The 24,711-nt window shown below is 40.8% G+C and overlaps 1 protein-coding gene across 6 annotated transcripts in view; it reads right to left on the bottom strand.

Annotated features, from left to right (window-relative positions):
• MARF1 (meiosis regulator and mRNA stability factor 1) overlaps positions 1–24,711 on the bottom strand; it is a 43,483-nt gene that overhangs the window by 7,109 nt on the left and 11,663 nt on the right. For 4 of the 6 annotated variants that reach the window (XM_036020907.1, XM_028516513.2, XM_036020906.1 and 1 more), the window contains exons 7-23: positions 21,513–21,685; positions 19,644–20,072; positions 19,284–19,441; positions 19,048–19,206; positions 17,664–17,805; positions 16,794–16,972; positions 15,556–15,636; positions 13,058–13,294; positions 12,809–12,928; positions 11,925–12,100; positions 9,955–10,175; positions 9,072–9,214; positions 8,765–8,898; positions 7,446–7,648; positions 6,328–6,555; positions 2,891–3,121; positions 607–819 (exon numbers count right to left, since the gene is read on the bottom strand). In XM_036020907.1, coding sequence (XP_035876800.1) covers positions 607–819; positions 2,891–3,121; positions 6,328–6,555; positions 7,446–7,648; positions 8,765–8,898; positions 9,072–9,214; positions 9,955–10,175; positions 11,925–12,100; positions 12,809–12,928; positions 13,058–13,294; positions 15,556–15,636; positions 16,794–16,972; positions 17,664–17,805; positions 19,048–19,206; positions 19,284–19,441; positions 19,644–20,072; positions 21,513–21,685 — 3,227 coding nt within the window. The remainder of the gene's footprint in view (positions 1–606; positions 820–2,890; positions 3,122–6,327; positions 6,556–7,445; positions 7,649–8,764; positions 8,899–9,071; positions 9,215–9,954; positions 10,176–11,924; positions 12,101–12,808; positions 12,929–13,057; positions 13,295–15,555; positions 15,637–16,793; positions 16,973–17,663; positions 17,806–19,047; positions 19,207–19,283; positions 19,442–19,643; positions 20,073–21,512; positions 21,686–24,711) is intronic. The other 2 variants (XM_028516520.2, XM_028516536.2) reach the window with 2 other exon arrangements.

Genomic DNA, 24,711 nt, shown 5'->3' with positions numbered 1-24,711 from the left:
TTTCACTCAGGCTCAGCCCCTGGACAACTCTCACCCTGACCTGGGCGATAGCCGGAGTCCTGGCCAAGCGCCTTCTTCCCCTCCGGTTTCTCTCAAGTCTACTGTGCACAGCAGTGACGGTGCTGTTTTTCACATGCAGACCTACAGCTCCTCTCCTTGCTCCTCACTGAGTGTAGCTCCTAACCTGGAGCAGCAAAGGGCCCCGTAACTGAGCTCTTACCTCACTGTCAGGCATCTGCTCACGCCATCCCCTCTACCTGGACTGCCCTCTCCCCCGCTTCACCACATGGTTAACTCCCACACAACCTCGACCTGCCCACAGCTCTTCTCAGTGCACCCACTCTTTACTGCACTGGCACTGACTCATCACCTGTGGGGGTGTCCTAAACCTCCATTACCCAACACCTTCCTGAGGGCGGTCTAGGACTTACTCACCTAGCATATGGGAATTCAATAAAGGTTTGCAGAATGAGGGGAAAATGCTAAAGTCATTCACCTTATGCAAACTGTATGTTATGAAAGGCGCTGTTCAAAATGCCTGACATTTCCTCGCTCTGTTCAGGAGAGTAGGCCTGTGGCTCTCCAAGAAGCTCAGAAAACACCCACCTGTGGGATTGCTCCTAGGAGCTCCTCGATACTACTGTAGCCGTAAGTCTTGGGTTGCAGTGTTTCTCCGACATATTTGGTATAGGCCACAGAAAATTCATGAAGGAAAAGCTGCTGGTAGTGGTAAGTATGAAGTAAAGACCGCACATTCTTGGCAAACAAATACAGACTTGTGAGCTTCACACACTCCTCTGTCTTATCATTAGTGAAAACCTGGCCCAAGAGAAAAACGCAGCATTAGACACTTCCAGAATGACTGCCCCCCACCCCAGAAGTGAGGGCCTCCAGCTGAGCACGACAAGGTGCTAGGCACCTTGACTAGTCAACTTGAAAACGGACAATAAGCCAAGAAGGGGGAGGAATTCATTCAAGGAATTCCCTGCACTGCCCCCACAAAAAGATGAAGCCTTGAGCAAACTTGAATTCTATTTGCAAGTCTAAAAAGGCAGCGGTCTGGAGAAATACTGTGTCAGAAGGGAAGAAAACTGGCAAACCTGTGGCCTCAAACAAGCCGGTATGAAGGGTGGAGGCAAGTGCTTAGGTAGGCAGAGCTTCATCAGACCTGGGGACCCAGGCCACTAAACCTCATCACCCAAAGTGGTGTTCCAAAGAACATGGTGGTGCAGGAGGACATTAGCAATGTTTTAAAAAACAACAGCAAAATCAGCATGGGAAAATAGCCCAAAGCTCTCCTGTTCTCAAGTAAGTAAGCCAACTTCCTTACCATAAACCTTTTCAGGATCTTTACCGTGCACAGAGATTCTGCAAGAAAAGGGACATCTGCCCACCTCACCTGGTACAGAAAATCTTCCATCTTGAACACCCATTTACATGCCCAGAAGTAGTACTCACATTATAGATGGTTAACAGAGTTCAGAAAATGTGCAATTTGATATTGTAAAAGAAAGCTAGAGCTTGACAACAGTTAAAGTGGTAAAAATAGTTTTTGTTTAGGAATGACTGCAATGGGGAAAAGAAAAAACCTCTGTATAGAATTGGGCTCATTTTCAAATATACCTGACCCTTAAACAACACAGGTTTGAATTGCACGGGTCCACTTATATGTAGGTGTTTTTCACTGGGTACCGCTCTGGCTTTGATCTGTGGCTGGGAGTCTGCAGGTGCAGAGAGCTGGCTGTATGCACTGATCTGTGCCCTTTTACATAGCAGATACACGTCTGTGGATTTTGGTATCTGTGTGTGTCCTGGAACTACTCCCCTGTGGGTACTAAGGGACAACTTAAGTCTTTAGTCTTTGGGAAGTGGAAAGTGATATGCAGATTTTTGACTGTGGGGGACAGGGGTTGGTGGTGACTCCCTTAATCCCCATGTTATTCAAGGATCAAGTGTATAACGAAGAAAAATGGAGATTTGTAGCCAAGGAAGGAGGGAGAGTGTTGGTGGGTGGAAAATTCCTAAGACATCATTACTGACACCCAAGGTTAAGGTCTGGTTTAGAAGGCTGCTCAGGGGAGCCCAACTAAAGTTTGGCCAAGGAGAGATTTTTCTGTCAATACTTCTTATTTAATTATCAATCACATGGTTATATAAGAACATTGGAATATTATTCTTTTTGTACATTGCTGGATTTTATTGGTTAGTATCCCATCTAGAATCACTTTCTTTTGGGTGACCATATTAGGTTTTTGGTATTCAAGTTATCTGGCTTCATAAAATGAAGTAGTGAGCTTGCATCTTTTTTTTTCAAATGGCTTATAGTACTTTTTAAGAAATTGGAGCTATCTGTTCTTTGAGGGTTGGTTAAAACCCAATTATTAACTTACCTGGTCCTGGTGCCTTTTTCAGCAGTAAAATTTCAATGGACCTAAGTATGATACTTTGGATATTTTTATGGTAATTGGTCTAATTTTTAACAAGTCAATTTTGATCATTTTTTTCTAGGACCTTCTCTATGTATTCTCTGGCAATTCTTTTAATCATGAAGTGCCATTCTTGAAAAGCTACCTGGGTGACCGCAAGTCAGTCTTCCTTTTTGACCTGCATCTGATTGATCAGTCACATGGAGCTGCCATATAACCCCTGTAATTCAGAGAGAGGTTAACAATAGCAATACCCAGCCTCGTGCAGAATAAGAGTACCCAAGGTCAAGGACCAGGAGGCCAGGGCAGGGTGCCTGCACCTCCCTAAGCCTCTGTTTGTTCAACCACAAAATGACCAACTGGTCCCTTTCCAGCTGTACACCTAACCTAGACCACAGGGTCATCCAGAAATACCCAATTTAAGTTTCATTACAATGGCTCTAAGCAACCATTAGCACTTATACCTCAACTAAGTAAGGCAGACTCTTCAGAAGTTCAGGGAAGGTCATGTATCCATATTCAAGGGGGTTGAGAGGCGTGCTATGGGCAGCTTCATAATGTCTCTTGAGCTCATCAACAGAAAGATAGGTGTCTCCTTCCCAAGACATCAACAATACCAGCAACTGGGCAGTAAGAGAGCGCAGGGACTTGCGGTTGACCAGCTGGATCTGTTTGCCAGATTCCGTATCAGTAACCTGGAGAAGACAAGAATTCAAATGTATCCAAACTCAGGAGACAACCTGGGTCACACCCAGCTCAGCTAGTTTCATTTTTGCTAATGAGATCCATAGAGGAAAAACTTCTAATTCTTACTCTTAGACTAAAGTAAATTGAGTGGGGTTGTTTTCATTTTCGCTGGGGTACTACTCCAACACTTCAAGTGAGATGGGGCAGAAATTATTCTCTCCCTTCCTGTTGGTCCATAACCAGAAACTTCCATCAATAACACCCCCTCTCTTAGGATATTCTTTCCACTGCCTGCTAAGGGAAGGAAATAAGACTAGCCAGTTGGCATCCACTGATCCGAGAGTGTGAATTAAAGTGGCTGGGCTGGGCTGGGGGTGGCTACACTGTGGGTGACACTCCAAAGGGCTGCTCTACAGACATAACTTTGCCCACGTGTGTGTCCCAGGAGCTGGACTGGGGAGGTGACAGAAAGCCCACTCTGACTACAGTGCCCACTCTAACTGCAAGGAAAGCTGCATTCTTCTAATCTATCATTACTTGGCAAAAAGCTGGCATTTTCAGGTCTGAGTACATGTCTACTTCTCCGTTCTTTCAGATTCTCAAGAAGATAAAGGATTTCCATTTGTAAGCACACTGGGAGGGAAACTTTGCAAAAAGGACTCAGGTTACCATTTGGGGACCAAACATGCAAAAGAACAAGCAGTGGGCGACCGAGACCCACAGGCCTTGGGCAGGGGTGGACGAGTCTGAATTGAGCCTTCACTGAAAGTAAAAACAGGCAGAGCTTCAGTATACACACTGCTTAGGTTTGGCAGGCAAACCAGTATTTACTATTACAGCTGTTTTTCCCTTTTTCTGGCCTTCAGCTTAGGTCCTCAGAGGCAGAAAGAGGTGAGTGGCACTTGAGGAGAGAACCTAATACCCCCAGTGTCTTTGGTTCTGACATTTACCTAGACCCAAGGTAGGAGAGACCGGTAGGTACAGCTGGCCCTCCCGCCCCCATTCCGCTTATCAAGATTATGGGTTTGTGGAGATTTATACTACACATTTCCTCTGAGGACATGAGGTTTAATCAATCAACAGATGTACATCCCAGGGGAATTCAAGTCATCTTAGATGCCCAGACCATTATTACTACTCTAGCATTTTAAGGAAAAAAAGCAAAAATCCACTCCTTTGATGCTACTTAGGTACATCTCTTAATTCTTAACCCTGGCTACACATTAGAATCACCCAAGGAGCTTATTAAATAATGCCAATGCTCAGAGCACTCGAGCTACATAAGAATCTCAGGGGCAGAGGTAAAGTCTAGACACTGGCATTTCCCAGAAGCTCCTGGGGGATTCTAGTGTGCAGCTAGGACAGCCTCTCCCATCTTTTCCTGTCTCCATTGCTCAGAACCCAGCTTCCCAATCATTCATCCTCACTCATCAAAGTTCGTGGTCGTAGTTTAAAGACTTCCTCTCTACCAAGCCCACTGCTGCCATCGTCCTGGGTGACTGAGCATCCAGAGGGGCCTGTCCCACACCATGGCCTTTCAGTGTCTCAACTGCCTCATCTCCAGTGACATCCTTTCTACTTGAGTCTACCCCAGACTCCCTTCCTCAGGGTCACACTTGGGATCTTGTCACTGCCCACTTCCAAAATAACTCATTCAAACCTCCCATGTATCCTGCATGCAAATGGAAGCCTAGAGCAAACTTTGGGAGGGAGAAAAGAAAGAGATTCGATGACCTTTCTGCAACTTCACCAGCAATGACTCCTATTTCTCCCCTCTTTTATCCATCTTGGCATTGATGGGCCATTACTTCATTAACATTCATGTCAATCCTCTAAACTCCTTTGTCCCCAAGCCTTTTCGTTGTTCCCACCTGGCAAAGTGTCACCTGGAACCCAACAACCTGCTTTCCTGGAGCCGCACCTAAGCAGCCATGCCACTATTTTCTCCAGAGCAAATGTAAGAGCAGATTTCCAGTGAGGTCTCCAGACTCCCAGCATCCCTGCCTGGTTTCCTGGTCACTCTCCCACTTACCACCATGACAATTTCAGACCTTCTCCATGCTCTTCAATCCTGAATCCTGTCTCTTTCTTCCTCTAAGGAGTTGCTCCCACCATCTACTTGACAGAAAAATAGCTCTTGGAAGGTAACTTCCTCCTTTTCCTGGTGACAAACATCAAATTTACCTATATCTGCATCCACTCGACCTCCCTTCCCTTTTATCAAAATAAACATACCAATATCTGAGCTGTCTCTCCTTCCCCTGAATGACAACTCCCACAACTCCTGCCTCGTCAGGGCCTGCACCCATCACCCTTTCTCGTCTTTGTATATTTATCTTCTTTCTTGAACAGATCCTTCTCAGCAGCTCTCAGACATGCTTACTTAGCTAGGTCCAAAGGTCACGTTAGCCCTGGTCTCACCTGCCCTCTCAGTAGTATGTGATGCTGCTGGCCATTTCTCCTCCTTTGTCTCCAGTGTCCACACCTACCTAATGTTTGTCCTACTCTCCAGCAGTTACATACTGGTCTCCTGTGAAGCTTTTTCCTTCTTTGACCGAGAACATAGATTCTTTCCAGACCTGTGATGGCAGCTGCCACCACTTTGTATGTTTTCCTTTCCATTTCTTCCTCTCTGTAGTGAGTTTTCTTAGTTCTACAGTGAATGCAGCCTGAAAATCCTCCAGCTGCTCTGCCTGGGACTGGGAAGCTCAGTTCAGTGCAGGGTGGGGAAGAGCAGGGAGGGACCCTACCCAATCCAGCATTACCAGCAAAAAAGGCAATTCTCAGTCCTAGCTTGCTCCTACACCTACTCCTTAAGTGAGTCAAAATCTGGAAGGGAGAAGAGATCTGTAACTGCATCTCCTCAAAACTTCAGAGATGAAGACCTATTTAGAAGGATCCAACTTTGGGTCAGTAGTACTAAAACTGATACAACAGAGAATAAACACCCTGGGATAAAACAGTGACATCATTAGTTCAAGAAGACATTATTTTGGCAAGGCCACTAATAAACATACAAAGGCAAGGCCAAAGATCTACACTGCCAAACCTAAATCACGTTCTATAGCCCTCCAAAGATATTAATGGCACACAAAGCAAGTTGTGAAACAGTAAGTAGTGCGACGTGTAACTCCAGAAATGCTACAGTACACGTGAACACCCCAATGGAGATTATGCTGCAAGTGTTACTTCATGGAAAAAAAATTCTGTTTACCTTCACAACATGGCAGAGTTTCTGTGTTAAAGCTGAAATTGAACTGACGTCATAGTCTTGGAGACGAAATGCGTAACCAAAAGTTTTAGCATATTCTGTGAGCAAATCTGACATCATAAGACAGTTATCTTTTTGAGACCGAAGGAGTTTAACAAACTGAGCAGCTAGAGCTTTGAATCGTTCTACCTCTGTCAAAGTGAGGATTTTTTCTTCTCCACATTCCAATACCTTGGGAAACACACAGGAGGAAAGGAACACTGAAAAAGTTATGATTGTTCATGGAATTAAATGGTGTGAAAATGTATACAATTAGTAACTAAAAAGCATTTTAGTATTGTTTAATGAATACATTTTCAATTTTGAAAGATTAAAAAGTTCTGGAACTTGAACAACAATGTCAATATATTTAACACAACTGAACTGTACATTTAAAAATAGTTTAGTAGGTAATGTGTAGCTTACCACAAAAATTATTTTAAAATGTAAAAAGCCCTTTTAGGGTCAAAAATGGTAAAATAAATAAAAGTCGATAATACAAATCTGGTTTAAGTTACCAGTGATTTATAAGCTAAGCATTTGTATCACCTCATGTACTCATTTCCCCCTCCAACATAACAGATTTAGAAAGTATGGAGCTAATGAAAGAATATTCAACTTAAAAATTTAAAGTATTTAATCTTTTTTAAAAGCACTTATTTATTTATTTATTCATTTATTTAGAGAGGGGGAGGGAAGGAGAGACAGAAACAATGTGGTTGCCTCTTGTGTGCCCCCTCCTGGGAACCTGCCCACAACCCAGGCATGTGCCCTGACTGAGAATCAAATTAAGGACCCTTTAGTTCACAGGCTGGTGCTCTATCCACTAAGCCACACCAGCCAGGGCTAATCTTTTCTCAATAATTATCCTAAAACAAGTTTGAACAATGATTTATTTCTATATTGAATGACAAAAACCACATTTACCTAAATACTAATAAGCCAACAACATAGCTTCTCTGTCAGAAATACTTCAAATTTTCATCCTATTTCATAACTTCCTTCGTAACTCCCTACTTTTCAGGAAAATGAAATAAAATTTCCCTACATATCATTCAAAAAAATATGATGTCTTCCCTTACTTGTAGAATATCGGGTATGGCTTCAAAAAGTTCAAGTAGTTTGGTAAACCCATAGTGTGAGAGTTTGCACTGCCGGCCAAAGTGGTGATGGTAAGAGGGTATGAACTTATTGAAGGGCATCCGGAAATGGGGCTGGTGCCGCAACAAGTCAACGACATCCTGGGAGAACTGTTTTGTCCTTTCTATTTCATCCTGGGTGCGTTCTTTAAAAAGACAACAAAAAACCAAACACACAAATCACAATCTTCTTCTACCCATTTGTGTTTAATGTTGTATCTGTAGTTAGTCTTATGCATGGATTATAAGAGATATTATTATCTTTGCCTTCCAAATACACACAACCCAAAACAAACACACTCCTCTCTCTTTGAAGATGGTTTCAAACCATTCAAGAACAGAACACCAGGAAGTCAGGACACTATTATGTACACAATGAAATGCATGTACACACACATACATACCTATCTAACGTCATTTTATAAGCCAGAAATAATTTCTCTAGCTACTCCCCACCCCGTCTCGCATCTCTACCCCATATATAAACATGACACATATACAGGCCTCTATACCTGAAAAATCTAGAAATTATTTCTATGAAATCACACTTCTGAATATTCACATGCTTTTTGTTTATTCATCTGATCCTCGCTTAAAATTGCTAGCAGAAGAGATTACCAGGTATCCAAAGTTTAACAAAAAGATAGGAGAAAAAGTTTAAAATTACAATTTTGTTTCTATTAATTTTTAAACTATAATTAGAAAAGGGCTGATGTGGCTCACTGCATCTTTGAAATACTATGATTTCGTGGGTATCAGTGTTGTGTGGGGGCACAATGTAACAGAAGCACTGATCAGCAACAGTGGGAGAATGAGACCGTATGTAGACTTATCTATCTCTTCTCCCAGACGTCAACTGGAACTACTCAAATATGAAAACTAAAACAGAACATTGATTGGAGTTTTCTTTCCTTCCTAAGTGTGCATAGTAAAGTTTCTCAGAGTTAAAGAAAGATAAGCAACAGCATGGTCACTGACTCTTGACTGTATAACTGTGGCATGAACAGCCATAGACAGGCTAAAGAGGCCTTGTAAGAATGGCTATGCTTTTTCCCCTAAACAACTAGCTTGCTTTTCTTCTCAACAAGTGGTTCCACCTACTTGAAGAGCCTAGGAACCCACTGCATAACAGAGCTATTTTCACACTGCACTTTCCATGGAATCTTCAGGAATCATGGACAAGGTGGAGAAAGGTGCATCCCTTGCGTGATTCCAGGTTAAAACGACCACTGAAACAGACCGCTTACTTCCAGTCAACATACCTCTTTTGGGCATACTAATCACCATTTCGTTATCCTGTTGGGACAGGCAGATGGTTGTGTCTGGAATCTCTGATAAGATATCAATCAACTCACAAACCCCATATTCAGTGACTTCCCAGTCCTTTGAGAAACACCTAGATTTTAACCAAGGAAATAGATAAAAAATGAGAACTATCACTTGTCAGAATAACTTTATAAGTTTTCCAAAAGAATGTTCCACAGAAAAGTTAGATAATTATTTGCAATTTGGGGAAAGAAAAGTGTTTTAAAATAGTTGCTTTCATATTTTTTCTTCTCATCAACTCACCAATGATAAGCCTGCGAGAATTCTCTCACAATGACCTGTTTGCTGGCTTGGGATTTGAGAAGTTTTAGTAAATCCTGAGTAAAGCGCTTCACCTGGGCCCTGTGCGTAAGGGTCAACAAACGTTTGGAGCCCATTCCAAGAATCTGCAAATCAAACACAGGGATTATTTATACTCCTAAAACCTTGGCAGATAACCACTTTCTCATTGCTGGCTTTTCTCTCTCTGTTAGTGCCCCAGAGAACAGCTCGCTTTGTGTGTGAGATCTGCATCTGGAAACACAGGCAGGTCAACTAACTGTAAACCATCAACATGAACAACCGCTCAAGGGCCTGGTACCCCCCACCCCATGCATACTCTTCCCAAATAGTCAGGAGTAGAGAAACGAAAAACAAGTTATCAGTCTGGGTAAATAATTTTGTTTCTAAAGGATAGCTTAAGTTTTTAAGACCGTTTTACCATTATAATAATAAAAATTAATAGGCAAAGACCTCTTAGGAACCCATGCCAGGCTCCAGCCCAGTAACTGGTCATCAACTCATTTATAAGAAAGGTAAGCGCATATTCACAGCAATTCTCATGTAATAGCGAACAATTCTGGAAAAGTATATGCTAGGAAGACAAAGGTCAGTCTACAGAGATTAGAAAGAAAACAACCCTCAGTACTCCAAGGACTTTAAGTTGGAAGCTCATAGCTTTCTAAAAGATTAAGAAGGCACCCTGTGTATGTTTTCTGCATTCCAAAGAAGGCCTGTACTGGGTGTTTTGCTCTGAATTGACTTCTTAGGAATTAATTAGGTGATTAGCTGTCCTGGTTCTTTGGCTGCAGTAACCAGAGTCATAAATATTCCCATCTTTAAACAATAATCCCTTAGCATTTCTTACCTGTAACACATGAGGCACTGCTTCTAATAAGTCAATCAGCTTGGAATATCCATAGTCTGATACCCGGCACTGCTTTGCAAAATGATGGTGATAAGATGGGATGAAATTATTGATCCGTATGACACAGGATGGTTGGCTCTTCAGTAAGTCAATCACTTCTCTACTGAACTGGATCAGCTGGGGGTTACCTACAGGACTTTTAGAACGTAGAAGCCAAGGGTCTAGACAGTAGGGAGAGAACAACATGCATAAGGCATAAAGCTGAAAGAGAAGAAGGTAACTAGCCTGCACTCCCTTGCCTGAGCTCAGTCAGAACCAAACAAACAAGACCAACTAGCTGTCTTATTTCTCAACTCCTATACTCAAGTTCCATACTATTAACAGGCTAGCCCAACTTATTTATGGGCTGGCAAAGACTTTCCCACTACTTCCCAAAGTCAAGTTGCCAAAGTAAAGCATAATTCACCAATGTTAACTTAAAGCAGAAGTGAAAAGACACAGGAAGTTCCCAGCTTATAAACTGGCTGTATTTCAAAGATCCACTTGTAATTTGGTCATGTAGAACATACTTTCCCATGGGAACAAAGTTACTGGGTTGGCCAAAAAGTCCATTTAGTTTTTTCCATAAAATAAAAAATACATTTTTTATTTCACCAATATATTATTGATTTGGATATTCTGAGTATGTCAACTATCTCCTGCATGGTATACCATTGTTTCCAATCAATGTTTCGATTTGATTGCTATCAACTTCAACTGGTCTACATGACTGTAGAGTACTGTCCAGCGAGAAATCTCTGGCATGAAACTTCGCAAACCACTTTGGACACGTTTGACCAGTTATAGCACATTCTCTATACACTGCACAAAAATATTTGCATTTCAGTTACATTTTTACCCTTCTTAAAATAATAAAGCATAATATGCCAAAAATGCTGCACATTTTCTTTCATCTCCAATATTCAAATGGCTACACAAAAATTCACCAATTTTTTGTATTATTTTTTAATGCATGCTGATATGACAGTTGTGATAACACAATCTAACAAAATTGTTTTAAATGAAGTTAAAGACAACTAAGTGCTATACACTTTTTGGCCAACCCATATAAATGGTCATCAAGCAGGTAGCGCAGAATAGCCTTATTAATCCATAAAGAAGCTGAGAATATTGCCTAGGAAACCACAGGAAGCAATAATGTAAAACTAGCATGATATAAAATTAAGATACTGGTTTTTACATTTACCTTGACTGTTCATATAATTAACAAGTTTTAACAGCAAAAACATAACAGGACCCAGAGTGGTCTAGAACTGAGGTGAACGGCAGGAGGTAGGTAAGAAGCTTTGATACAAGTACAGCTCCCTGGTTATTCACACCTTTCTTCCCACAGGGCAGAGGGAGGTGGGGGGAGAAAAGGAGGAAGTACTGAGAGCTAAAGAGAAGGAAGGGGAAGCATGAAGGCAACAACTTCAAGTGTTGTTCACAGGTAGCAGGGTTAGACATCTGCAACTCAGGCAATGACCACAACTCAGAAACTAACCCAAATCCAAATGTCCTGGTCATTTAAAGTTAAATCTGTTTTCACATTTATCAAAGTCAGAAATGTGAGACAAAATGAATTTCTAAGGTAAATCTGGACTCAAGAGATTTTCCTCCAAATACTCGAAACTATTTTAAAAAGGACGGTAAACTGTCAAGCTGAAAAGCTTCATAAAAAAAAAAGCGCTTCATAAAATGAGCTGGCTAGAGATCTTTAACTGAGGAATTTGGGTTTTAAACTTTTTACATAATATATGCTGGTACTTTCAAAAAGTCTAGTTCTGCCAAACCTTTGTACTTTAGAGAGCCATTAAAAAAAAAAAAATCAAAGGATATACCCATGGTCCTTCATATTCATTTAAGATAAAGGCCAACAGCCTTCTCTCACTACATGGAGGCCCAGAAGGACCAAACACCTGACCCACTACCTGTGTTTGGAGGAGGGGGCTTGTTGTGAATCCATTTCACCACTTTGACACCATTCTGTGCAGTGGCAATGTTTACTCCTGGAACACAGGTGATGAGGTGTTCTAAGGGAACACCCCTTCGGCTTTCCAGCAGTATTTCTAGTTCACCAAACTCTGCAGCATAACAATCTGGAAAGCTGAAGTTGAAAAAAAAAAAAAAGGTTAATTAAAATAATGGAGAAGCAAAGCACCTGCTAAACAGGTCTTTATTTTAACATATCTATTAATAATTTGTTTAAATGCCCATAATCTGGGTATGGAGTTAAAATTAAGGTCGCAGGTAGCCAGTCACTGTGGAATTTACCTCTATGACGCATTCTGATGGTACTAGAAATTCCTGGACAATTTTCCAGCAGAAGGGTTTGAAAATAAGGCAACTGAATTCCAAGTCAGTTATTCATTTGCTTTAATGTATTATAGGCCTTAAGGCAACTTAATCCTGCACTGGCCTCTGTACTCTCTACCAGATGACCGATGGTGTGGTTAAATGGGCTTCTGAAGAATACTTTTCTCTCTCAAATTTTGAAATCTACAACTGTTTGGCTTGTGTGTACTCTTGCAGCACTGTGCCCACTTCTATTATAGCACTTATAATCTCTTCTCTGTGGAGAGGAAACTGTCCTACTTGTGTTTGTTTCTGAAATTTAGCACAAACAAAAATTTTCTTGTTGAAATACCAAGGGAATGGACCCATTTTTGATATACTTTAACTGACTACAAGGTGAGGGATGGCCAAGATGAAGCATTCTACAATACTTGCTTGGGGAGAGGTGTGGACAGGGAGGGAGATTTTCTATAAAGAGGAGAACTAAGCCATCAAGTCACAATGGTTCGGACATGTTCACCTTAATAAAGGCACGGTGCCCTCATGTGTCTGCAGGAGACTATGAACCTGGGGCCCAAATGTCTTCAAAGAGAGAATCACAAAAGGAATCTCGTAATAGTCGGGATCAAATTCATGTTCACTGCAGAAAATAAAATGAAACAGTCAGCTGACATTTCCTAGTAGACTAAACAGTAGCAAGGTAATTCTAAGAAGCTATACCATGATCTTATACAAAAGAATTATTTCTGAAGGGAAACAGGTGATATACCTGAAATCCTTATTGAGACAATGCTGTCTGCAGACAGGCTCATGATATTCTAACTCTTCAAATATAATTGGGCTGCAATTTGTTGAGGAGCCATCATGGGACTGGGAAGACCCCAGTGGGCTCTGTCGAGCTTGACTGCTGGGTAAGAGACACACCAGTCTTCCATTTCCATGTTCACGGATTGCAACTGTGTCTGTTAATTTATATAAATCTGACACATTCAATTTGTGTCCAAACCTAAAACCAAGGAATAAAAGATGCTGACTTAGAATGTTTTTCTTTGATTATACACAAACACCTATCCTGTTTAAGAGCTACAACCAAGAATAGTACCTGTCTCTTCAAAGGTAAAACTGGAATAATTCTACCACAAATTCATTCACCACTCTTTCAGGTCCTCTCGGCTCACTGCCCATTATGGTTACATCATTTAGTAGCTATCCCTTAACCCCCACGGAGTTTCCATATATGCCTCACCTAATTTTCTGAAATGGAAAGCTATCTGGTATGACCTCTTGACTTGGCTCCCCTTCACCTCGAACCCCTCTACATTAACTCTCACTATCTCTGCTCTGCTCCTTCAGTAGAGGTGTGTGCCTTTCCAGCTACCACCTCGTCTTACTTACGCTTCAACCTGATGACCCATACGTACTTCCGAGACTGGGCCCCTCACTTCTCCTCCTGATATGTCTTTCATACTTGGAGCTTAAAGGCACAGGCTTTGAATCAGGGCAGACAGATTTGAGTTTCTATTCTGACGCAATCTGTGTGACCCCAGTCGAGTTACATAACCAGTTTGGGACTCAGTTTTTCCATTTGTAAAATGGGGTGACCTACCTCACAGTGATGAATTTAAGGATTAAATGTGATTATATATGAGAGAGCTTGGCACATAGTAAGTGTTCATTAAATTACAGCTGCTCTAATGGTTTCTTCCCAGTACCCTACACATATGCTCAGATTTCCCCTCTACCAAAGCTGGTCTCACACCCTCTCACCTTCACTCCTACTATGTCCCACTCCTGAAGAGGCACATTCTCCTTCATGTTCTCACTCTGTCTTGTACACCCCTGTCTTCCCAATAATGAAAACACCTGGCCTCTCTGGAGTTCCTTCTGCTATTTCATCATCAAGTCTGTCAACTGTTCCCTCCAGGATTTAATCCACAAGATGCTTTAGTGATGGCTTTCAAGTCACCGGCAGCCTCCTTCTCCTCCCCCTCCTCCCCAAACCTCACACCACTGCCTCAGTTCCCTCGATGGGGAACGGACGAGCCATCCCCACACCTGGTAACATTCTCGCCTCTGGGTTTTCAACCATTTCCTGTTCCAAGTGGCATTCCACACATTTCTGCCCTTCTTTGTTTCTCCTCCCTCTTCTCTGATCTTATCTGTTCTCATGTCTTTCATGGTCACCTTTAGGCAAATAGCTGCTTTCTCTTGAGAGCCAACTTCTTTCCCGAGGGACATCCTCCAAATGTGCAGAGGATGAACTGAACTCTCTACCCAGATATTCCAACAGCTCCCTAAAACTCATGCTATGTCTAAAACCAAGTTCAAAAACTTGTTGTACCTCTTGAACAGGTTTTCTATTTCCCTATTTACAGTTTAACCATAAGACCACCTTCCCAGTCATCCAGTGCAAAAAAACTGAGAAATCAAACTGACCTCTACTTTTTACCTTGCCTACTATATAAAACTAGTTACCAAGACCTGCCTTACCAATAATTGACCTTCTGTGGTATATGGTTCCTTCTGTTCCAACAGCACCTGCTCTGAACTGGGACTGCGGCAGCCCTCTCCCCTCTCCACTCCGTCTCAGGCACGACTGCCATCGAAGTCTCCCTGAAGCATGGTTCCTGCCACCACATCCTTCCCCTCCCCTCATTCCTCCCAAACCTCAGGATTCCCATTATTCACATAAATGGGCAAGCCCCTATTCTTTCCATCTTCTGTATCCTTACATTTTCCTTTTAATGACAGTTTTCTTTGTTCTAGTAATAATTTGTGTTTTCCTTTCCCTTCCAGACATAAGCTCCTCAAGGACAAAGGCTGTGTCCTTCCCAGCTCTGCATTGTCCACAGAGCCTCCACCTTTCACTCCACTGATACTCGATGAGCATCTATTATGTGCTGGGTACTGAAGTTATGGTGTTAGGACAGATCCAGACCTCGTCGTCATGGAGCTTACAGTCCAGAAGGTGCTTGAAATTTTCACTTGATAAATAACAAAATTGATCAGTCAGCTAGAAAAAAATGAAAGTACCATTTTGGGGACTGAGATCTAAATTTGCTAAAAATGAAAGAAGTTTTAAAAAATGTATGTTAACATGAAAATGTAAATCTGAACACTGCTGTCTTTGTCTTACTTCCTCCATCAGGCTGCTTAAGTTCCTTAAGAGCTTCTACACAGTTTTATGCCAATCACCAATCAATAGTGGCATTATGGAAGAAATGAATCAGTATTGATTGGGTCAATGAAAAAATAAACCTAACTTACTTTTTTTCATAGATATCTGTAAATTTTAAAAGAGGCAGACAACAGGCGGGAGCATCCTGAAGAACAGACATGGTTTCTGCACTGTAAGACAAAATCTTAATCAGTCAGAGAATAAATGCTGTTGGGAATCAACAAGTCTGTACAACTGACTAATAATAATGTACACACAAAACAAATTTACCAGTTTCTGATGTGTCAAAATGTATTTTCCAGAAAAATTTGAATAAGGACTTTAGGGACAAGGCAATTAAAGAGTATTAAGTAACACACTGGGATGCTTCTCTGACTCAAGCACAGGGCTTTCTACTAACTACTCAGTAAGACTAACACCTTGTTAATTCAGAGCAGAAGGCAGAATAGCTTGAATGTCTCCTGCTACATGGTGGTTTATATGTCAGAGATATGGGAGTAGAATTCCTGTAGTTGAGGATATGTAATTGAATATGATACCATCTCAACTATGGTTTTAAAACACAAAAAGCCACTAAAAACATTTAAAGGGAAAATAAGAAGCCAAACTGTTAAAGAGTGATTGCCTTTGAGCCAAGGACTGTGGATGATTTTCCCTCCCTTATTTCTTTTGTTTCTGAACTTCCAAACTTTCTTACACAAGTATTAATTTTACTCGAAGGGGGAAAAACAATTTATTAACAATGAAATACACATCAGAGAAAAGATCTTTAAGAATCCAAACAGATATTCAAGAGTGAGTCCTATTTTACTAGACTCAAAACAGGAAGAGTGAAGGAAGCTTATCCCCAATAAAACCTTCACCAGACTCCTAAAATTGATATATTTGTAATGAGAATTATGGGGCTCAGTGTCTAGTTGACATTATGGACACATCTACAAGTTAAGAGCTTGCAATCTACACTTTATAGATTAATCCACCTTATACTAAGATTGGAAAGTAGTATTTCAGACCTTCCAGGCTCATGGACTTCTACTGCCAAGGTCTACTATTTTTAGAAGCTGTTCTGGATATGTAGTGTATTTTTTCCCTCCTAAAGTGCCTGCCAAATTTAGGCTGTGCTTCACCTTTGGTTAATGACTTGAACAAGAGTTAAATTATTCTACCCAGCTTATTTCTAACTCCATCAGTTCAGACTAAGCATTATTGCATGTGTAATCACCACAGAGGGTTGACATTGTGATAAAATCTATTTTTATAATTTACAAAATTGTGTCAGGGCCAAAATGTTATTTCCTAAAATAAATGGCTTTTCTTTGCTTTTTACCTCAGTAGAGAGAGTGATTTATTAGCAGCTCCTGTGGCAAGTGAGACCACGATCTTCTTGCTGCCAATTTTGTATCTGTGGAGGCTATTCACCGCACTGATTGCTTCTTGTAAGTTTTCCATCTGAACAACAGCCTTGAGCTGATAATCTGTGTGGGGGCTGAGCTCAATACTCTTCACCTACAACAGTGAGAGGGAAAACAGATGCTATGTCCACCGGGAACCTTATAATTTCAAAACTGAAGATGAATCATTAAGGGACACATGTGTGGACTTCAGTGAAGTGAGGGAACTTGTCTGCACTAAGTGATCTAGGATGAGTGACCTTCAGGGACATGGCACTGGTCTGGCCTGCCTGTGTGGTTGGGCACACACAGGTCTCTGACACAGGCTCAGAGGCCAATGCATGCAAGGTGTTTAGAAGTCTTTTTCCGACCCTGCAAAAACTTGGAGCATAATCATTTTAAGAATCTGGAAAAGGCTCATTTTTTTTTTTTTTTTAGCAAACTGCACCTAAAAACTGAATCAGATACAGTAAGATACTACCAAAGACAGCCAACATTATTTTAGAATCCTATTTCTGGATTTTAGCAGCCAAAGCTAAAAGCCATCAGTGTTTTATTTCTCAAAGTGTCATTTAAATCTCTGCCCATGACCAGAAGTGCTTCTCTGCTAATTTCTTGCTCTCTGGGGCTGTGTCCCAACAACAGAATGTATGGCACTACCAAGAGCAGACCAAGGGAGGGAGTTCACACCCATTAAGTAACACTTCTATTCCGGCTGTGGTTATGGTGTTCAATTAAGTTCTCTCGATTTGAAATGTCAGCAAAGGGTAAAACAAATGCAAGAACAAGAGTGAATGAAAGGTTACCTTGCCATGCCTGGAAAATGCTTCCTGCATGAGCTGTTGCAGCTCCTTCCGGGACAACCTGTAGTCTATGTTGCTGACCTGAATGTCAGCACCATTTGCAAATGGGTCTGAGCAGTCAGCACCAGTGCTTGAATTTGCAACACTGAAAACAAAAGGGGACACTCTGTTTAAAAGGTTTGGAGATATACTCCTGCTTAAGACAAACATAATGAAGTTATTTTTTTAACGTTATCCTATTTAGTTTATATAATTTAGGCTTTGTTTGAAACTACACATAGAGCTTGCCACAATGCAATTTGATTTTCAAATGTGTATTTCTTTATTTTCAGAGACGGGGTAAGGGAGGGAAAAGGAAAGGGAGAGAACCATCAATGTGGGAGAGAAATATCAATCGGTTGCCTCTCCCATGCTTCCAGTTGGGGATCTGGTCTGCAACCCAGGCATGTGCCCTGCCTGGGATTTGAACTGACGACATTTTAGTTTGCAGGCCATCACTCAACCCACAGAGCCACACCAGCCAGGGCTCAAATGTATTTTTGATTTCAACATATACTGATTTAGACTTATTGTCTAAAGTACTATCTGTTGAACCCATATTAACAACCAGTAAAGTATTTAATATGAAATATTCTTTCATTGGATAATTTAAAACTAAAGGTAGCAATTAATTTTCCACTTTGGGCATTTATTCCTAGGAAATTAGTATGTAATACCACTGTTAGTCATTTAATCTCCCTCAGCTTTGAAAAAGCTAGATATTCTTGCTCATATGCTACATTTCTTCTCCACATAAAAAAAAGAAATTTTGTATGAATTTTTAAATGTAATTTTACAGGTCCAAAGTCACCTTGTATTGTGACTCTTCACCCACTCAGCAGAACACCTATAAAGCTAGAAGAAGCTCATGGGATGCAACATGCCCTTATGGATCCTTCTGTCTTCCAAGCCTCCAGAATTATTCAGTGTGAGTTTAGAAAGCTTATAAGGTAAGTGTTAACAGAGATCCTTACTTCATGTATTTATCCTATGAATAAGAATTAACCAATGCATGTCCAGTTGGGGCTTATTCCTCAACATGATGAAGAAATAAGAAAATGGCAAGGACATCTTAAAGTGTTCCCCATTATTAGTCAGGAACTCCAGGACAAGCTTCTTTCTCGGACCTCTGCTTACTGATGTCCGCAGGGAGGAGGGAAAGATAGTGAGAAGCACTGCCCCCAATATTAGCTAAGATTACTTGAAGAAAGGGAGCCGGCTAGGAGAGAAGAAATGAGAGACTTCTCTTTTACTTTATGTGCTTCTGTATTATTTGACCTCTTTTAAACAAACATATCATCCTTTCTATCACAAATAACCACCACATGGATCAAGAAGCTGGACTTACCGAGAAGACCAAGACGGAGATGTGAGAAGAGGACTGACTTGCCTAGATGCAATCAACTTGCTAAAAGCAGATGGGTAACTCACTTGGAACAAAGTTTCCTCTTTGTTTTTTTTCTCTACAGGAGAGCTGGTAACACTCCGGGCACTGAGGTTCTCTTTTCTAATGGAGGGAAAATCAGAGGTCATTTGTTTTCCTTCACATTGGAGAAGCAACTATGAGAGAGTAATTCAACCTACTTCGGAAGAGTTTTGTAAACGGATTCTGCCATCCCGGAATTTTTCAGTGTGGGCGCTACTACACTGGAGTTTCTGTGAGAAGGTGCCACCAGCCTCAGGTTACCCTGCTGGGATTCACTGTTTCTAGTGCCAGTCTTTGACTCCATACGGCACAACTCCTTAAGAGAGACAAGCACAGAGAATTTGCAAATTTAAGTACCCAGGGTGTGTCAGAACCCACACAGAAATCATTTGGCTTTGAGTGTCATCAAAAACAGGGGGGAAAAAAAAAAGGACACACCAAAAGCAAGCGGGTCTATAAAAGAGATAAAGAAACCAAACCTACCATAAACTTCAGAAAGCAAGAGGTATCACAATTACCTGTAAACTTTTCACATTTGTGTTTTTTGCAGCAGATCCAGAATTTGCCTGTGACCCTTTTCCAGGCAAGGCTTTGGCACTGGAAGATTGCTCACTTGCATCTTTGATGAGGCACAATTTTGGAATCTTTAGTTTTTTGGGAGACTTCACTTTATCAGTAATTGCATTTGTACTATTTGTTTCACAGAGTTCTCTATTTTTAGGAGTGAATGACACAATGATCCTATTCCCAAAGACATCTTCGTTTTCCATTCGCTTCTGAGCCCGTTCTGCACTATCTTGGTTTATGAAGCGGAGGATTGCACTGCAGCCTGTGATGCTCAGCACTTTCCCACCACAATTATCGGACAGGCGTCTGAGCCTATTGCTGATGCTCTTGCCATCTTTATTTGCTGGTAGGTTATAAACATAGAGCAGAGTGTGGCACTGCTGACACAGAGGAGAAGTGTTACAACAGGTTAACTCAAGGGCACACATTCAATTACAAACTAAGTACAACAGTGAGTGAGCTCCAACAAGCTAGTGACCTTGGAGGAGAGGTAATGATTTACATGGGAGAAGGTGAACTTACTTAGACTAAAACACAGAAAAAGAGAAATGTATCTGAAGTTATCACTCTAGTAACTGAGACTGGCAAGATTTAATGTTGTGAATAATGTCTTTTTTCCTGCAAATTGAAACAGAAGGGAGAAAAATGTAGCCATCACCAAAAGACTAAAAACTACTGAATAATGACAAAAATAAACTAAGAGGCTGGCATCAAAGACTGAAGTAGGGCGAGACTCTAGTATCTCCAAGCGTAGACAGTCCTTAGCATGCGTTTAATCTTGGCTTGCCTTGGGTATCAGGGAATGCAGGTGGACTACTAGCTCAAGTGCTTGGATCAGGGGCCCTGGGTCCAGTTTTTGCTCTGCTATGATCATGCCGTGTAACCTCTAATGAATTGCTTACTTTTTCTAAGTGCTGTCTCTCCCTAAAATAAGAAGTTTGAGTGAGATAATTTCTAAAGCATTTCTGTAACTCTAAAGTTATTTAATTATATTAAAATTGCACTTAATTATGGGATTGCCTGCTCTGCTGCTTCATCTACACTATAGCTCCTCTCCATCATTACTATTTCTTTAAGAATTACAAAAATATTCTCTAAGCAACTTAAACACAGCTCAGCATTGCAGTAAACATTCCTATCTCAAATCAAGACTATCAGAAATGCTCATCTCGCTGGCAATATGCTCACATTCTCCTATCATGTGGCTTAAAAAGCTACAGGTGTAGTAATCACCGAACTGTGCATGTGCATGATAGGGAGTATAGCTACAGAAAACAGGCTTAGAGGCCTGCTGGGAGCTTACTGTTTAAATACCTAAAAACTGTCCAATTATTTTGTTTATCTGACTTCAAACATACCAGTAAGTATAAACCATCACCACGTCCTTTACCCAAAACACTTGGAAGCACAGGAGTGATAACTCTTATTCCATTATTCCTATCCATAAGTTCTATCCAATGGAACTCCATCCAATGGAACTCCATCCAATGGAACTCCATCCAATGGAACTTATTCCATTACTTCTATCCACCTGACACAAAGCATTGCTAGCTTTGGAGACATTGGCAAGTGGCTATTGGTAAGGTGAATCTAAGTCCATTCCCTATGACATTTAAAAAAATAAAAACAACATTCATACATATCAAGTCTCTGTAAATTTGTCAGAGAAGAACTAAAGTTTCTAAGCCTTACATCAAAATCTGGCCAGTCTCTTATAAAGAAGAGCCTTCCCTAGGCTTGAAGACCCCTTTGTTAAGGGTTGTCTTCAGCCTCCCTAACCTAATGCTGGAATACAGCAAAAAGAATGCAAACTCACTTACTGGCATTTTTAGTGGTGACCTGGGGGGCAGGTCGGAAATGAACTCTTCAAATCTGATCAGTTCGTTAGCATGATGCAACAGTGCTTCTGAGGCCTGGTTTTTATGGATCAAAATTATGTGGAAACCATGTCTGTGTCTCAGGTCACTAAGTTCCAAGGCAAAATTGACATCAGCTGAAAGAAAAGGTACAACCCAAACCCATCCCCAAACATTAGAAACACTTGCCAGACACAGACAACACTGCTGATATGTACTAGAAAGAAAGGAATGGCTGGACTGTATTCAAAGTTGTTCCCCTCTCCCTTTCTAGAACAGGAACACATTTCATATGAGACGAATTCACACAGTAAGACAATTTTACCATATACTTATACCAAACCCAAAGACACATGTTGCTTATATTAGTAACAGGGAACAAATATTAATATATGGGGAGTGGAAACTCTGGAAATTACTCTTCTTAGATTTTTAAGATTAGCAACATTGGGCCCAGGGTGAAAAATAAATTATAGATGACATAATATTGTACACAGAGAGCCCTAAAGATTCTACCAAGAAACTACTAGAACTGATAAATGAATTCAGTAAACTAGCAAGATACAAAAGTAACATTTTTATATGCCAATCACGAACAGAGAGGGAAATTAAGAAAACAATCCTACTCACAAGTGCTTCAAAAAGAGTTAGATATCTAGGAATAAACTTAACCAAGGATGTAAAAGACCTGTACTTGGAAAATTATAAGATGCTGAAGAAAGAAATTAAAGAAGAAACAAATAAGTGGAAGTGCACACCATGTTCATGGATAGGAAGCATTTACATCATTAAAACGTCTACACAAAGCAATCTATAGATTCAATGCAATTCCTATCAAGATTCCAATGACACATTTCACAGAACTAGAACAAATACTTCAAAAACTTACATGGAACCAAAATGACTCCAAATAGAACAGCAAGCTTGAGAAAGAAGAACAAAGTTGGAGGAATCACACTAATATCAAACTATACTATTAGGACCACTGTATTCAAAACAGGATGGTATTGGCATAAAAACAGACATACAGATCAATGGAACAGAACAGAGAGACCTGAAATAAACACATACCTTTATAGTCAATTAATATTTGACAGATGAAGGAAGCACACATAATGGGCTAAAGATAGTTTATTCAATAAATGGTTTTGGGAAAATTGCACAGACATATACAGAAAAATGAAACCAGCCCACTTTCTTACATCACATACAACAAATTCAAAACAGATTAAAGACCCAGGGGAATGATTTGTGAAGGTGGGAGTGATGTGGCTATAGGACAACCTGGAAAGATTTTATTGGAAAGATTTTCCTGACTTCTGGCCAAGATGGAGGCGTAGGCAGACATACTTTGCCTCCTCACACAACCACAGAGAGAATTACAACTAGATCTCAAAACAAGTAACACCCAGAACTGTCAGGAAATCGAGCTGTATGGAAGTCCAACAACCAAGGATTTAAAGAAGCTACATTCCACAAGATGGGTAGGAGGGGCCGAGATGCAGAAATGGGTGGAGAGGGGCAGAGATGTGGTGGTGTGGAAGGAATGGTCCCACATTCATGTGAGGTGGATTAAAATCAGGAGGAATATGGGAGGAAGCGATCCCAACCCCAAGCCAGACAGCACAGCCCAGGGTTCCATAACTAGGAACATAAATCCTGATAACACATGGCTGTAAAAACCAGTGGGGGTTGGGGGACTGGAAGAAACACCAGATTTTTAGGAAACTTTGCTTAAAGGGCTCACATGGAATTAAAACATATGCAGACCCAGCCCCTCTGGAATTCAGCACCAGGGTAACAGCTGGAAGGGCACCAGTAACACAGGGTGAGTGCTGGGCAAATCTTCAGAAGCCAGGCAGCAGTACTGTCCCCTCTCCAAGCCCTCTCCCAACAGAGAGCCACAAAGCAGTGACGCAGGTTGCCCTATCCTGACAGGTACCTAAGGCTCTGCCCTATACTGTTATAGGTGCCTTTTCAACAACAGTCCATGCTACTAAGACAGGGAGTCAAAGTGGCTCTACCTAATACAAAAAAACAAAACACAGGGAGGCTGCCAAATTGAGAAGACAAAGAAATATGGCCCAAATGAAAGAACAGAACAAAACCCCAGAAAAAGAACAAAAAGAAACAGAGATAACCAACCTATCTGATGCAGAGTTCAAAACACTGGTGATCAGGATGCTCAAAGAACTCATTCAGTATGGCAACAACATAAAAAAGACCCAGGCAAAAATGAAGGTTACACTAAAATAACAAAAAATCTACAGGGAATCAACAGAGGAGGGGATGAAGTCGGGATTCAAATCAACAATTTGGAACACAAGGAAGAAATAAGCATTCAACCAGAACAGCAAGAAGAAAAAAGAATTAAAAAAAAAAAAAAAAACAAGGACAGTATAAGGTGCCTCTGGGACATTTCCAAATGTACCAACATTTGAATCATAGGGATGCCAGAAGGAGAAGAGGAAGACCAAAAAATTGAAAACTTATTTGAAAAAATAATGAAAGAAAACATCCCTAATTGGACAAGGGAAACAGACATATAAGTCCAGGAAGCAGAGTCTCCCAAGCAAGTTGGACCCAAGGAAGAACATACCAAGGTACATCATAATTAAAATGCCAAAGGTTAAAGATAAAGAGAGAATCTTAAAAGCAGCAAGAGAAAACAGAAAGTTATCTACAAAGGAATTCTCATAAGACTGTCAGCTGATTTCTCAAAAGAAAATTTGCAGGCAAGAAAGGACTGGCAAGAAGCATTCAAAGTGATAAAAAGCAAGGACCTACAACCTAGATTACTCTGCTTAGCAAAGCTATGATTTAGAATGGGAGGGCAGATAAAGTGCTTCCAGACAAGGTAAAGCTAAAGGAGTTCATCATCACCAAGCCAGTATCACATGAAATGTTAAAGGAACTTACTTAAGAAAAAAAAAGATCAAAACTATGAACATTAAAATGGCAACAAATTCCTAACTATCAATAACTGAATCTAGAAAAACAAACTAAGCAAACAACCAGAATAGGAACAGAATCACAGAAATGGAGATCACAATGGAGGGCTATCAGTGGGTAGGGGGAGGGAAGAGAATGGGGGAAAAGATACAGGGAATAAGAAGCATACATGGTAGGTACAAAATAGACAGAGGGATGTTAACAACAATAT

This window comes from Phyllostomus discolor, chromosome 3 (genome assembly GCF_004126475.2).
Source record: "Phyllostomus discolor isolate MPI-MPIP mPhyDis1 chromosome 3, mPhyDis1.pri.v3, whole genome shotgun sequence".
In the NCBI taxonomy this organism is placed as follows: domain Eukaryota; kingdom Metazoa; phylum Chordata; class Mammalia; order Chiroptera; family Phyllostomidae; genus Phyllostomus; species Phyllostomus discolor.
Note: the sequence above shows the minus strand (reverse complement) of the source record. Positions and strands in the feature narration are given on the sequence as shown.